General features: G+C 40.2%; 1 protein-coding gene across 4 annotated transcripts in view; it reads right to left on the bottom strand.

Annotated features, from left to right (window-relative positions):
• Positions 1-16,643, bottom strand: part of LOC100676789 (CTP synthase 1-like) — a 43,918-nt gene that overhangs the window by 19,817 nt on the left and 7,458 nt on the right. For all 4 annotated transcript variants that reach the window (XR_010318996.1, XM_064274596.1, XM_064274595.1 and 1 more), the window contains 4 exons: positions 7,090-7,190; positions 6,162-6,278; positions 3,341-3,424; positions 2,757-2,837 (listed from right to left, as the gene is read on the bottom strand). Coding sequence is in view for 3 of the 4 variants with exons in the window: in XM_064274596.1 (XP_064130666.1) it covers positions 2,757-2,837; positions 3,341-3,424; positions 6,162-6,278; positions 7,090-7,190 (383 nt within the window). In the remaining variant the exon portion in view is untranslated. The remainder of the gene's footprint in view (positions 1-2,756; positions 2,838-3,340; positions 3,425-6,161; positions 6,279-7,089; positions 7,191-16,643) is intronic.

Below are 16,643 nucleotides of genomic sequence, written 5' to 3'. Positions count from 1 at the left end.
ATATTTATGACTATTCCCAAGAAAGGTGATCCAACCGAATGTGGAAATTATAGAATATCGTTAATATCACACGCAAGCAAAATTTTGCTGAAGATCATTCACAAATGGCTGCAGCAGTATATCGACAGGGACCTGCAGAAATTCAGGCTGGTTTCAGAAGAGGACGTGGAACCAGGGATACTGTTGATGTCAGATGGATCCTGGCTGAAAGCAGAGGATACCGGAAGGATGTTTACCTGTGTTTTATTCATTATGCAAAGGCATTTGACTGTGTGGATCATAACAAACTATGGATAACACTGCGAAGAATGGGAATTCCAGAACACTTAATTGTGCTCATGAGGAACCTTTATATATATCAAGAGACAGTTGTTCAGACAGAACAAGGGGATACCGATTGGTTTAAAGTCAAGAAAGGTGTGTGTCAGGGTTGTATTCTTTCACCATACCTATTTAATCTGTATGCTGAACAAATAATACGAGAAGCTGGACTATATGAAGAAGAATGGTGCATCAAGATGGGAGGAAGACTCATTAACAAGCTGCGTTATGCAGATGACACAACCTTGCTTGCTGAAAGTGAAGAGGACTTGAAGCACTTACTAATGAAGATCAAAGACCACAGCCTTCAGTACAGATTACACCTCAACATAAAGAAAACAAAAATCCTCACAACTGGACCAATGAGCAACATCATGATAAACAGAGAAAAGACTGAAGTTGTCAAGGATTCTGTTTTACTTGGATCCACAATCAACAGCCATGGAAGCAGCAGTCAAGAAATCAAAAGACGCATTGCATTGGGCAAATCTGCTGCAAAGGACCTCTTCAAAGTGTTGAAGAGCAAAGATGTCACCCTGAAGACTAAGGTGTGCCTGGCCCAAGCCATGGTATTTTCAATTGCATCATATGCATGTGAAAGCTGGACAATGAATAAGGAAGACAGAAGAAGAGTTGACGCCTTTGAATTGTGGTGTTGGCAAAGAATATTGAACATACCATGGACTGCCAAAAGAATGAAAAAATCTGTATTAGAAGTACAGATTTGCTCCTTAGAAGCAAGGATGGCGAGACTGTGTCTTACATACTTTGGACATGTTGTTAGGAGGGATCAGTCCCTGGAAAAGGACATCAGGCTTGGCAGAGTACAGGGTCAGCGGAAAAGAGGAAGACCCTCAATGAGGTGGACTGACACAGTGGCTGCAACAATGAGCTCAACCATAACAACAATTGTAAGGATGGCGCAGGGCCAGGCAATGTTTCATTCTGTTGTGCATAGGGTCACTATGAGTCGGAACCGACTCGACAGCACCTAACAACCACCACCACCACCACAGGTTTCCTCTGTGAGCACGGCTAACAGAAAGACTAAAATATGTCTGACAGCCTACAATGCCCTCGACAACTGGCACCAGGTACACAAGGCTGATGACAGTGTCTTTGCCCTGATGAAGCTCACAATCTACTAGGGGAGGCAAATATAGACACACACAAACACTCAGGGGCCGTATGATAAGCTTGTTCCCTGAGTGGTGCAAACAGTTAAGTGCTCGGCTATTAACAAAAAGGTTGGTGGTTCGAGTCCACACAGAGGCACCTTGGAAGAATGGGCTGGTGATCTACTTCTGAAAAATTAGCCATTGAAAACCCTGTGGACCACAGTTCTACTCTGACACACATGAGTCGCCATGGGTTGAAATCAATTTAACTTCTACTCATACTGGTACCGTAAGCTCACGACCAGCAGGTATAAAACACACAGGTAGCCTTGAGAAGGAAGTGATTAACCATGAGATTTGAGGTCAAGGAGGTTTGGCAAGTAAAGCTTTTCTGAAAATGCCATGTCCTAGCTAGGTCCTGAAGGATGACAATGAAGAAGAGACTGCTAGACCAACAGGGAGAGAGAGCACTGGTTTCTCACAGAAATCAGGAAGCGGAAAAACCCAGCACTAAAAAGAGTGTGGGGTGTTGTCTTAGTTACCTAGTTCTGCTGTAACAGAAATACCTCAGGAGGATGGCTTTAACAAAGGAAAATTTATTTTCTCACACTCTAGTAGGCTAGAAGTCCAAATTCAGGGCATCAGCTCCAGGGGAAAGCTTTCTCTGTCTGTCGTCTCTGGAGGAACGTCCTTCTCATCAATCGTCCCCTGGACTAGGAGCTCCTCCGCGCAGGAACCCTGGGACCAAAGGACATGCTCTGCTCCTGGTGCTGCTTTCTTGGTGTATGAGGTCCCCCTGTCTCTCTGCTCACTTCTCTCTTTTATATCTCAAAAGAGATTGGCTCAAAACAAAATCCAATCTTGTAGATTGAATCCTGCCTTATTAATATAACTGCCACTTACCCCACCTCATTAATATAGAGGTAGGATTGACAACACATAAGAAAATCACATCAGATGACAAAATAGTAGACAATTACACAATACTGGGAATCATGGCCTAGCCAAATTGATACACATATTTTGGGAGGATACAACTAAATCCATGACAGGTGATAAGAGACCTGAAAGACATTCAGCATGGCGGAGGCATAAAGTACAAGGAGCAAAGAGAAAAGAGGCAGAAGAGGTAAAGGTACGTTTGGGGCACCACAAGAGCTAAGAAAACAATGAGTCATAGAGCCCAGGGGTATCAGTTCTCCTAGGAACTGTCTACTGTCTCAAACTACAAAACTACAAGCCTGGTGAAATTGGTTAGGAGACTCTAGGACAACGAGAAGCAAAAAAGATTCACATGGAGATTGAATTGCTACTTACTTGTTCAGGTTCAACGTGGCAGAACATTGATATTTTGTCTTTCACTGATGTCTCAAGAGGATCTGAGCACCTGCACACAACCTAGCGGTAAAGAAAACAAGTCAGGTTAGGTAGAAAGAAGGGGTGACAAAGTCGAGTTTTATTCCTGAATGAAATTAAAACAGACATCACACTAGGATGGATTAAAATGTTAACAATGAGCACAACACAAGGAAACTATGAAAATATATCACCTATTTTCAGAACTTAAATCCCCAAGCCCCAAACCCCAAGAGAATGGCAGGATATTAAAAAGAACCACACAAGCTAACTGGGGTTTTCCTCCTTCATTGCTGTTCTTAGGTTGGAAGGAAAAGGAGAAATGAAGGAATGAGAGGAGAGGTAAGGCATGGAGAGCCCAAGGCCTCACACACGCCAGGTACGGAAATCCCGTAAAGTAAGAGCCCAGTTCAGAACACTATTTTCTCCACCATCAATTAAAATCAAAAGCAGGCCACAAAAGCAAAGGTCCTATCTGTCATGGAGGAGAGATCTGAATTAGATATGTAAGATCACATGGAAACCAGGTAATCAGGAAATCTTACCAGATCTGGGGAAAGCCCAAGCCCTCTAAGTTTCTGAACACTATACTGAGTGGGTTTACTCTTCTGTTCCCTTGTTGAACTTGGCTATTTATAAAAGAAAAAAAAAAGTTAATTTCTCTATAATAAAGAATTTTCAAGTATGACTTTCCCCTGAATACCTTTTACTAGGGAAATAGATAATTTCACCATTCATAGAACTTAATTTTAATTTGTCAGAGTTACACATGCATATAGTTTAGAGTCAAATAGTTCTGCAAGGTTTGTCTTAAAAAACAGTGGTATCCAGTCCTCATCCACCCCCTCCCATTCTCCAAGCCCCAGAGGCAACTAGTCTGTAAGCCTTCTAACTGATCCTTCTGGCATGCATTATTGCTACGTCTTGACATTTAGTCTGAGATATTTTCTGATTTCCCTTGTGGATGACGATCCCACCCTCTCCTTCCCCTGTCCCTACCACAGGTACACCCTTCCTGTGCCTGCAGGGCCATCTCAGGATTTTGGTTAGATCCCTCTGCAGGCTTTATATATTTTGGGGTATTTAATTGCTACTCAGTTAAACCTTGTCCCGTACTTTTCTTTTCTGGTCTAATTTTTTGTTTTCCTTAACGTTAATATTGGTACTCTGAGGTTTGTTTTTTTTGGAAATTGTGTTTTAGGTCAAAGTTTACAGCACAAATTAGTTTGTAATTCAAAAATCTTATACACGAATTGTTTTGTGACACTGGTTGCAATTTCCACAATGTGTCCGCACGCTCTCTCTTTCCCTTTCCACTCTGAGGTCTCAGTGTCCATTCACCCAGTTTCCCTGTCCCTGCCTGCCTTCTTGTCATTGTTTTTGGGCAGGTGTTGCCCGTTTGGTTGCATATACTTGATCGAACCGAGATGCACATTCTTCATGAGTGTTATTGTGTGTTTCATAGGTTTTCTAATCTTTGGCTGAAAGGCAGACTTCGGGAGTGACTTCAGTTCCAAGTTGGCAGAGTCTCCAGGGGCCACAGTCTGGGAGGTCAGTACTCTGAGTTTTCTATGTACTATCTTTAATCCCCTTTCACACTTTAATTGATAGATTTGCCGGGTATAAAATTCTAGGTTATAAATCCTTTTTCCTTACTATTTTTAAAGAAATAGCTTCAATATCTTTTAGCTGCCAGTATTGAAAAGTCTCATGCCATTCTGATTCTTGATGTTTCTCTTTAGAAAACTTTATTTTTCTCTCTAGAGGCTTTTAGAATTTCTGCCCCATTATTCTCAAAGTTCACGATGACATGCCTTGGTGTGCATGTGTGTACATGTCACTGTTCGTGCAATAAGCTGGCGATTCAGTGGGCCCTTTCAATCTAGAAGCCCATCTCCGGAAATTTCCTTGAATTGTTTTGATCAAAGGTCAGAAAATGTTTTCTGTAATGGGCCAGACAGCAAATATCTTAGGCTCTGTGGCCCAGAGTCTCTGTCACAACTCTGCTGTTGCAGTGCAAAAGCAGCCATAGACAATATGGAAACGATAGGCATGGCTCTATTTTGATAGAGTTTTACTTTAAAAACAGGCCATAGGCTGACTCCTAGTTCAAATTACCACCTCTCTGTTTCTCTGTTCTTATTTTCTACAACTCCTATTATCTGGCTCTTAGAATTCCTGGACCAGTTAACTAATTTTCTTACCCTTACTCTCCTACCTTCTGGGGTATTTCCTCAGCTTTCTTTCTCTTAACTTTTTCATTTCTGGTAGCCAACTTTCAATATCCGAGAGTTATTTGTTATTCTCTGAGTTCCCCTACAGCATCCTGGTCTTGTTTAATGCATGCAGTTTCTCTCCTCTGAATTCTCTGAAGACATTACTGACAGGTGTTTTTTTTCTAAGTTTCCTGCTCCCTGTGGATCCTCAGGTTCTTCTAAGGCTCCCTTCATCTGGCTGCTGGGTCTCTTACATATTAGATGCTTTCTCCAAATGTCTGGGATCACTGGGTGCCAACTCCTATTAAAGGCTGACTGGAAGTGACTGAACTATTTCACTGGGAAGCCCCTGAGACAGGGTTGTTTCTCCGGGGCTAGTCAGATTTTCAGAGAAGAATCTTACAGTCTCTTCTGGGAACCAAGTGGCAGAAGAAGAAAGTGTGTCTCAATAGCATTAAGTTACACTTAATCCCCGTGTTTTGAGAGTTCATTACTACTGCCCTCAACTGTCCCTAGTGTGTGCCCATCCAGAAACTCTCTCCATAGAAAAATCCTGCAGTTCCCTGCCAAGGTGGGAGAGTGGCTGATGCCAGGCTGTACCCATAAGAGAAGATGTGGGGGTGTAACTGCATCTGAAACAGCAGTTATGAGTCCTACTCCCCACCCCCTCCGCTTACAGAAATGCCTGGTGCTACCAATTCCTAAGCCTTCTGGGAGTTCTATGAGGCAAAAAGGTTGCTTCTCTGCTTTCCAGGATTGAGCTCCCCCAGGTCTGCTAGCTCAGCTTCTACTTGCCCATCTCCTTTTCAGCTTCCTGATTTTGTTACTATTGACTCCCCTCACATCCTATTTGTCTTTATAAATTTTTATCTTAAAAAAAATCCCTCTACTTTAGTTACAGTGAGGTTTCGCCCCATAGTAAATACAAAGGCACATGTTCAACCCACTGTCGCTTAACTACAACTGCCCCATCCCATTTGTTTCCATCTGATCCTTTCAAAAAATATAATAATAATTTTTAATTCACAAAAAAATTCTTTCTTCACTGCTTCCTGCACCTTGAGCACTTAAAAATGTCAGATAAGGAGTGAAAATTATCCTTTTCTCCCTCTTGTCCATTTCTCCCAAAGTACGACTTTGAATATCTTACCTGAGGGACTAGACTGACGTGAATATTACAGAAGTTCTCTCTTTTCACTTTGAATTGGAATTGACGGAAAGCCTCAATGAAAGGCATGCTTTCTATATCTCCCACTGTTCCACCGAGCTGGAAGAACAAAGTTATTTTAGACGTTAGCGCTAAACCTTCCTCTGCTGGTTTCATTATCTAACAACTGCTTTCTATCATCTCAACCCAATGTTGCTAACAGCAGTAATACAGACTCTCTGGCCCAGTGGAATGTTAGTTAATGGTAATCAGACATTTCCTTGCGCTAAAGATGACTTTTTTGGACAGGCTCACCATTCCCCAAAGTTATTATGGATCCTTCTATATCATTTCAAGAAAAATGTCAGGTGAGAGAGGTACTACAAAATTTTACTTGTATGGGACTCACAAAGCAAAGACACTTAAATCTTATCTCTTTAGTTAACCGGGATCACCTTCTGTATTAAAAAGCATCAATTGTAGTAAACAAAGCTGTTGGAACTTTTGAGTCTCCTATCTTTGAAGGAACACTGCAACCCAACAGCCTGAATCAGCATTGCAGGAGCACAGAAACTGAAACCAAGTGATGCTCACTTAGAGATAGCTGTTCCTACACAAGTCTGTGGACTTCCTCAACAGGGAGATGAAAATGTGTCACACCACCCTTAGTGGTACGGTCAGTACTAAACGAATCTATAAATGCGGACAAAGGACAATCACTTGGATGAAGTACTGCTGTCTACGTGTGGCCAGTGCACATGACTATGACCTGACCTGCCATACTGCAACATAATTCACTGACAGAGATAGGAGGCCCAAGAGCTTCAGGGGTAATTATCTTACTGGCTGGAGATGGCTGACTAAGGAGAAGAATATGTATACTTGCTCAGGTAGGCAGGAATCACAAAATTTAGAAAAGAAGCATACCAACCTCAATGACACACACTTGAGGTTCCAGGCCATCTTCATCTACAGGTATCAACGCTTGTCTCATTACCCACTCCTGGATTGCATCTGTGATGTGAGGGACAACTGGGAAAGAGAAAAGAAATGTCTCACCTACGGTTTTCCAACAGCACTGCGCTTATGCCATGATAGTGGGCCAGTAGTTTTCTGACACCATCTTTTTAAAAGCAGAACACTTTTCTCAAATGTACACTTGTGCAAAACCCCAAGTACATCAAACAGACCTACGTGGAGCTGTGAAGTGAAAGTAAGACACAGCCTCCACAGTGCTGCATTAAAAATCCTGTTTTCTCAAAGACACAAGGTAATTATGAGCCCAAGAGGCAGAAAGGGCCACATAAATCAGAGACTACATCAGCCTAAGACTGGAAGAACTAGATATCGGTGGCCTGGCGACCACCGATGACTGCCCTGACAGGGAACACAACAGAGAATCCCTGATGGTGCAGGAGAACAGTGGGATGTAGATCTCAAATTCTCGTAAAAAGACCAGGCTTAATGGTCTGACTGAGGCTAGGACCCCAGAATTCATGGTTCCCAGACCTTCTGTTTGCCCAAGACTGGAACCATTCCCAAAGCCAACTCTTCAGACAGGGATTGGACTGGACTGTAAGACAGAAAATGATACTGGTGAGAAATAAGCTTCTTGGCCCAAGTAGACACATGAGACTATGTGGGCAGCTCCTGTCTGGAGAGGAGATGAGAACGCAGAAGGGGACAAAAGCTGGCTGAATGGACACGGAGAACAGAGTGGAGTGAAGGAGTGTGCTGTCTCATCGGGGGAGAACAACTAGGAGTACATAGCAAGGTGTATATAAATTTTTGTATGAGAGACTGACCTGATTTGTAAAGTTTCACTTAAAGCAGAATAAATAAAAATTAAGAAATCTTGTTTTCTTTGTTTGGCTTCCTCCTCCACAGTGTTGCATTAAAAATCCTGTTTCCTTTGCAGGGCTTCTTTTCCCCCTCCCACCGCCCCGAGCTTTGCATCTGATTCCTGCTTTTGCTTGGAGGTTGTAGGTAATCCCCACTGTGCCTGCACAGTATGATTAAGAATGTTCCTGACGTAACTCATACGAACTCCTAATGTGTAAACCCCTTAAAAGTAACTTGTCTGCTCGCCCTTGGGGAGCAGTCTTAGTAGCAGCAGCTCTGACTGACTCCTTTTCCTTGTACAACGAAATAAAGGTACCTTTCCTGTTCTCCCACCTTGGTCTCCCATTTATTGGCCGATATGAGTCATGCCACACAAGAACCTACAGTTTCCCCCCAATATCATTTCTGGTGAGCCAGCCAGGAGTCGACAAAAGACCAACCCGGATGTCTGGCACCACCAGGAGGTTCCTCTTGGAGACCTTGGAGCAGCTCTGAAAGCCAATTCACCTGGGACCCAAAAGGTAAGTCTGTGGGAGGCACAAAATGCACCTGGGTTGTTTGGTAAATACTTAGGTAAGGCCTTAGAAGAATCCCAAGAAGTGGGAGGAATTGACCACTGAGGTACCTTTAAGTTGGTGCACTGGATTAGGTTGTGTGAGTATGTTAAGTGTGGGTATTCGGAGAATGAGGAACGTTCAAGGAATCCCGGAACGTAGCCCACTGAGATGCATCCTTCAGAACTGGGAACAGAGGTTTGGACAGACGTGGTTCTGGCAGCATGCTTGTCCCTTTCCTACTTTTGCCTCTTTAAACATATGCCAAACAAAACCCTTCTTCTTGATTTACTAAATTTTGTGGTGTTTTCACCCCGTAAGAGTTAATGGTGTAGTTATTGCAGGGATTCTAAAGCCACAAATCCAGTTGACCTCAAAGAGACCTGGACTGGGGAGCAGAAGCTGACAAAGAGAGGGCCAATCATCTGGACCTACGTTTGCACTTCATGTCCCTTTGACACCGATGGGGTGAGTACCCTCGAAAAACGAGGTTTTGCTTGTTTTTTTTGTTCTCTCTCTCATGTTTTCTTAAGTTTTGTTTGGCATATTTGTTTTGAAAACCAGCTGTTTGATTAAGGAGAATCTTTCTTAGATTTTTTTTGCTTGATTGGTTGGTTAAGAGTGACATTTACTCTTTTAGTGAACTGCAGTTTAGTGTCCGGATTCAAGCGCTTGAAACATTAAAGAGACAATTCTATTTCCAAAGGGCTCTGGGTCATTATAAGCTGCAAAATTCAGGCACAAGTTGACCAGTAAAAGCCATTAGGGCTGTCACCGGCGCTCATCATGAACATCAAAGATTCCCATGACAGGATAAAGCGGTCACGAGACAGGCTAGACACTAGAGAAAACCTGGGAAATAGTTCTCTGTTTTGCCAAATTCTCAGGGGGAGGTGAGGGCTCCTGACCTACTTTATGAAATTCTCAGGGAGAAGTGGTAGCTCTGGATCTTCTTTTATGATATCGTTTCTCAATAAAGAATCACAGTGTTAAAATTAAAATCATCAGTAGCTACTTGAAAATACTTTCCAACTAAAGGAACGAGTATATTTAAGGTCGAAAATAAGAGACTAGGTCACTAGCCAACAAAATGAATTAAGTTAAAAAAGAAAACCAAAAGCCTAAACCTTAGAGCTTGACGTTTTTGATAAATGAGCCTGCATTTCCCGTTACTGAGACACTGGTTTAGGGTTCATATTTAAAACACCATAAACTGAATATATTAGAATCAATTTAGAATTTCAGCAGCCACTTTGGGAAGTGAGCTTTCCATCTGTGTTGTTCTATCCTGTCTTTCTCAGGGAACTTTTGCTTGATGCTCAGTTTTTGTCAAAAAAGTCTTATATTCTTCCATCTGAGGTTCTGGCAAGTTAATGTTTTATCTAATACCTGGTGTTTTTTTTTTTTTCCTTCTGTGAATTGAGTCAAGAGAGTGAGGGTGGTGCAAGATCAGGCCTTCCCAGCCGCTAGGCTCAGTAGCCAAGATCTGACAGATTCATTTACAAAATCGCTAAAGTGCTGTGGTATTTACCAGGTAGACAGCCCTTCAAAATGCCTAGGTCAACTTAAATACATATAAATGAATTGGGATAACCCAATCTTGTCTTCCCTGAGTCAAGAGAGTAAGGGTGAGATAGGATCAGGCCTTCCCAGAACCCAGTCTCTGAAGTCATATATCTCTAGGGAAGCTTTTGAAAGAGACTTCCGACTAAGTGGAAACTTTTTTAAGACAAAAGAAAATAAGAAAAATTTGCAGCTTTACTATTAAAAAAAAAAAAATTTTTTTTTTAAAGTTACCAAAAATTAGAGAGATCTCAATCATAAAAGAACTATAAACAAGTTCTCTCTACCATAAAAGAACTCTAAAAAAAACAAAACCCACCGTCTTCGAGTCAATTCTGACTCATAGCGACCCTACAGGACAGAGTAGAACTGCACCATAGAGTTTCCAAGGAGCAACTGGCGAATTCGAAGAGCCAACCTCTTGGTTAGCAGCCATAGCACTTAAACCACTACGCCACCAGGGTTTCCCAAAAGAACTCTAAGAATAAAATAAAAATAAAAATCACAATGAGACACACCTAAAATGGCCTAGAAAAATGTTTCCACCCATAGCCAAAGACTTAAGGTTATACCCATCTCAATGAACTGGTCAGTTGAACAGAAACTTTCTGATTTCCAAAGCTGGTTGATAAAAATCTTTACAGGCTAAAATTAGATTGAAAAAAATAGTAAAATTTAAATAACTTGGAATGTTTGAATAAACTTCATTCTTCATTTCAACAATTATGTTTGCTGGTATACACGCTTAAAATAATTTATATACCTTTTAGGTAACTTACAGGTATTAAAGTGAGTAAATAGATATTCATCATAATTTAAGGTTATATACCTCCGCTTTTCATAGCACACACACAATAAAATGTGTGTGTGTGTACACATATATATATATATATACATATGTCTGCTAATGAGTTATGTTCATTTTTGTCATTTTAAAAGGATGTACTATAAGAGATACAGGACAAAAACAACCTTTAGGAGGTTTATTAAAAAGAAATTTAATATAGTCAAAGGTTTTATCTGACTGAAGTTTAATAGTTTAATTTACAAGATTTTTAGGAGCTTTAATGTTAAATAACATATAAAGCAAAGAATTGTGTTTCTCACTGTTAAAATAACAAAAACTGTCTTTGATTTCTGAGTTAAAGGGTTAATTTATTCTCTGTGTAATCTGCCTCAAAGACAAAGGTGCGGCCTCTCATTAAAATAAAATTCCTGAGTTGAAAACCAAGCTACATGGCTTGAGGAAAAAAAAAAAAATTATATAAAGGAAATGTATAGTCAAAATCAAGAGAAATGCTTGATTCTCTTTGGGTCAAAATTTTTATGTTAGTATTTCCTCTTATGTTTTTGCCTAATATTAAGACAGCAAACACAAATTATACCATAATTTTATTATTATTTCTTTATTGCTAACTTGGCCTCAACTTTATATTTCGAATCTAGCATCAAAGCCAATGGTTTGACTGGGGAATTCACATCACTTACCTGTGTAATCTTTTTATTACTATTCAGGTACTTAGAGACTTGATAATCCTGGCATTTCCTGACTGTATCGTATTATGTCTCAAAATTATTATATAGAATATTATATCGGAAGCTCTTTAAAAATAAGATCAATCATTATATTTGAAAATATTTTTGTTTGAAGTTTTTTTAACTGACTTTGAATTTTATAATTAAGAGTATTATGTTTATAAATTAGTCATGACCATATTAAGATTTGTCATTTGCACCTAAGTTTTTTTTCTGCTGATTTGCTGAAAACGTTTGACCAAAGTATCTCAACAAAAAGATGGACTACATTAGACTTATGAAAGGAACTGTGACTAGACTGAATCAAGATTTCCAAAACTCTTATACAGAAGCTGATGGATTCAGACTGGCTGATCCAGAATCACGTGGAACAGAAATTAACTACATAAGACTGAGTAAAGGAATACTATGAGTTTTATGTGGGAATACTGCTGATGTTTTAAGGTCCTACTTTCCGGAAATAAGAAACCATTTTCCTTTCTCCTAAATTATTTAACTAATGGGTTTATTTATTGTAACTCTTGAATTAGAAGTTATTACTGGTAAACTTGGCAAAGTTGTAAAGATCATAGCCAGAGAAGTATTTGAAATTCATTTGAGTCATGATTTTACGAAAAAGAATAGCATAATTCCTATTAGTTCTCTCAAAAAACCATTTTGTGACACTTCTGCTTCTGAGAAAATGACCCATGACTGTTAACAGGTAAACCAAGGAGGAGCAGCTTGCTCTCGAGAAGAACGCTTAGTATGTTTTAAACAGATTAACTGAAGACCTCCAATAGAAGAGGTCCATCCCGTATTACCTTGCTAATCATGTATTCTCCAACGAAAATCTGCTGTCACATTTAAATTTTTCTATACCTCCTGTTTCCTCTAGATAAACTTTGTGTGTTCCTTATGGATATACCTTTTTGTGTGGTGGGTCCAACTACACTAGTTTAAATGATCCCTTTCTAACGGACAGTGAGTTTACAGGAGCAAACTCTTGTTTAGATTCCTGGTGAATGAACTGGTAACACACTTCAGAGAATATTAAGACTACCTTTAGATATTCATAGTAATGATGCTAGTAAATACTAAAGAAGTAATATTAAATTGTTACACATTATAAAACAACAGTCAAAAAGAAACCCATTGGTCCAATACTAAGGGTGGGGTTGGTAGCTTTAATGTCTTATTATGCTATAGTTAAATTGAAAAAAAACTTTAAGAAATTTATCAATCATAACAGACACATGGACCAATGAACAGAATTGAGGATCCAGACATAAATCCATCCACATACGAGTAGTTGATATTTGACAAAGGCCCCAAAACAGTTAAACAGGGAAAAGACAGTCTTTTTAACAAATGGTGCTGGCATAACTGGATATCCACCTGCAAAAAAAAATGAAACAAGACCCATACCTCACACCATGAACAAAAACTAACTCAAAATGGATTAAAGACCTAAATATAAAATCTAAAACGATAAAGTTCATGGAAGAAAAAATAGGGACAACGTTACGAGCCCTAATACATGGCATAAACAGTATATAAAACATTATTAAGAATGCAGAAGAAAAACTAGATAACTGGGAGCTCCTAAAAATCAAACACCTATGCTCATCCAAAGACTTCACCAAAAGAGTAATAAAACTACCTTCAGACTGGGAAAGTTTTTAGCTATGACATTTCTGATCAGCGCCTGATCTCTAATATCTACATGATACTGCAAAAACTCAACTACAAAAAGACAAATAACCCAATTAAAAAATGGACAAAAGACATGCATAGACACTTCACTAAAGAAGACATTCAGGTAGCTAACAGATATATGAGGAAATGTTCACGATCATTAGCCATTAGAGAAATGCAGATCAAAACTGCAGTGAGATTTCATCTCACTCCAACAAGGCTGGCATTAATCCAAAAAACACAAAATAATAAATTTTGGAGAGGCTGTGGAGAGATTGGAACACTTCTACACTGCTGGTGGGAATGTCAAATGGTACGACCACTTTGGAAATCGATTTGGCGCTTCCTTAAAAAGCTAGAAATAGAACTACCATATGATCCAGCAATCCCACTCCTCGGAGTATATCCTAGAGAAATAAGAGCCTTTACATGAACAGATATATGCACACCCATGTTTACTGCAGCACTGTTTACGATAGCAAAAACATGGAAGCAACCAAGGTGCCCATCAACGAATGAATGGATAAATAAATTATGGTATATTCACACAATGGAATACTATGCATCGATAAAGGACAGTGAGGAATCTGTGAAACATTTCATAACATGGAGGAACCTGGAAGGCATTATGCTGAGTGAAATTAGTCAGTTGCAAAAGGACAAATATTGTATAAGACCACTATTATAAGAACTTGAGAAATAGTTTAAACTGAGAAGAAAACATTCTTTTGTGGTTACGAGAAGGGGGAGGAAGGGAGGATGGGAGAGGAGTATTCACTAATCAGATAGTAGATAAGAACTACTTTAGGTGAAGGGAAAGAGCACACAATACAGGGGAGGTCAGCACAATTGGACTAAACAGAAAGCAAAGAAGTTTCCCAAATAAACTGAATGCTTCAAAGGCCAGCGTAGCAGGCACAGGGGTCTGGGCACCATGGTTTCAGGGGACATCTAAGTCAATTGGCATAATAAAATCTATGAAGAAAACATTCTGCATCCCACTTTGAAGAGTGCCGTCTGGGGTCTTAAATGCTAGCAAGCAGCCATCTAAGATGCATGAGTTGGTCTCAACCCACCTGGATCAAAGGAGAATGAAGAACACCAAGGACACAAGGCAATTACGAGCCCAAGAGACAGAAAGGGCCACATGAACCAGCAACTACATCATCCTGAGACCAGAAGAACTAGATGGCGCCCGGCTACAACCGATGACTGCCCTGACAAGGAACACGACAGAGAACACCTGAGGAAGCAGGAGAGCAGTGGGATGCAGACCCCAAATTCTCATAAGACCAGACTTAATAGTCTGACTGAGACTGGAAGGACCCCAGTGGTCATGGCCTCCCGACCTTCTGTTGGCCCAGGACAGGAACCATTCCCGAAGCCAACTCTTCAGACATGGATTAGACTGGACAATGGGTTGGAGAGGGATGCTGGTGAGGAGTGACCTTCTTGGATCAGGTGCACACTTGAGACTATGTTGGCATCTCCTGCCTGGAGGGGAGATGAGAGGGTGGAGGGGGTTAGAAGGTGGTGAAATGAACACGAAAAGAGAGAGTGAAGGGAGAGAGTGGGCTGTCTCATTACGGGGAGAGTAATGGGGAATGTGTAGCAAGGTGTATATAAGTTTTTGTGTGAGAGACTGACTTGATTTGTAAACTTTCACTTAAAGCACAATAAAAATTATTTAAAAAAAAATTTATCAATCATTATGGGACAAATAACAGATGAAGTTGTTAATGAGATAAAAACACAACAGTCATCTCTGACCTCATTAGCCAAGATGACATGAGACAACAAAACAGCCTTAGATTTTTTAGCCCAAGAAAGGGCAATCTATACGGTGGCAAATACTGTATTCAGAAAAAAACACAAGAGAAACAGAACAGAATATACATAGAATTAAACAAGCTACTTGGGCACACACTATGACACCTTTACAAACACCAGATTTATTTGGTTAGTTAACATCAAGAATAGATACATGAGCTAAATCACTATTGTAAGAAATAATAATAATATTCTTAGTCTGCATCCTGATAGTATTAGGCGTAAGAAAATTTATCTTTTATCGTCTTACACACTTAAAAAGGCCTCAGACTAAAATGCTGATGTACACTGAGTCTGCTCACTTCGGCAATGGATTGATGGGAACGTTGCTCTTACTTAAGATTCTGGTAAAGAACCGGGTGGTAGCCGGTGGCAAACAGCACCATGAGTTTAAAGAGCCTAACGTGGCCACCATCTAAGGGTTCAACTAAGTCCAGGTATTAATCATCAATGTGTTATCTCCAATCTCCAATCAAAAGAAAAGAATAATTTAGGAGATAATATTGGAGCCATTAACTCCCTGTTCCTGAGCATAAAGAATGTGACCCAGCTGGAGCTGGATTCACAAAGACTCATAAAGACACATCAACTGGACCCTAGTATAAAGAAAACATTGCTAAGACAATCTTAAAAAAAAAAATCTTTTAGGGAAACATTCATATAACAGGACATAAAGCCACTCTTTTTCTTTTAATACTCGGTAAATAGTTATAAACCAATGAGAGGTCAGTAGCCACAATGAAAGGCCTAGGTCCAATATTTGCCCCTCCCCAAGAATATGCCAAACAACTCCGAGCCAGGCTATCATTCAAAATGGATACTGGGTCCTGAATGACTAACGTCCAAAAAGAAATAGAAGGAGTGAGGCAGACCCTCCACAGTGTTACATTAAAAATCCTGTTTTCGCTAGCAAGCAGGCCATCTAAGATGCATCAATCAGTCCCAACCCACCTGGAGCAAAGGAGGATGAAGAACACCAAAGACACAAGGAAAATAGAGCCCAAGAGACAGAAAGGGCCATATTCCATCTACCACCAATGACTGCCCTGACAGGGAACACAACTAAGAGTCCCTGACACAGCAGGAGACATGTGGGGTGCAGAATTCGAATTCTATTAAAAAGGCCAGACTTAATGGTCTGACTGCAACTGGAGGAACCCTGGAAGACATGGCCCCTAGAATCTCTGTTAGTCCAGAACTGAAACCATTCCCAAAGCCAACTCTTCAAAGATTAGACTGGACTGTAAGGCATAAGATGATACTGGTAAAGACAGTACTTCGTAGTTCAAATAGATACATGAGACTAAATAGGCAGCTCCTGTCCAGAGCGAGATGAGAAGGCAAAAAGAGACAAGAGCTAGTTGAACGGACATGGGAAATCCGGGGTGGAAAGGAGGGGTGTGCTGTTACATCATAGGGAGAGCAATTACGGTCACATAACAATGTGTTTAATTTTTTTGTATGAGAGACTAACTTCAACTGT

This window comes from Loxodonta africana, chromosome 22 (genome assembly GCF_030014295.1).
Source record: "Loxodonta africana isolate mLoxAfr1 chromosome 22, mLoxAfr1.hap2, whole genome shotgun sequence".
In the NCBI taxonomy this organism is placed as follows: domain Eukaryota; kingdom Metazoa; phylum Chordata; class Mammalia; order Proboscidea; family Elephantidae; genus Loxodonta; species Loxodonta africana.
The sequence above is the reverse complement of the archived record's forward strand: the minus strand, read 5'-3'. Positions and strand labels throughout refer to the sequence as shown.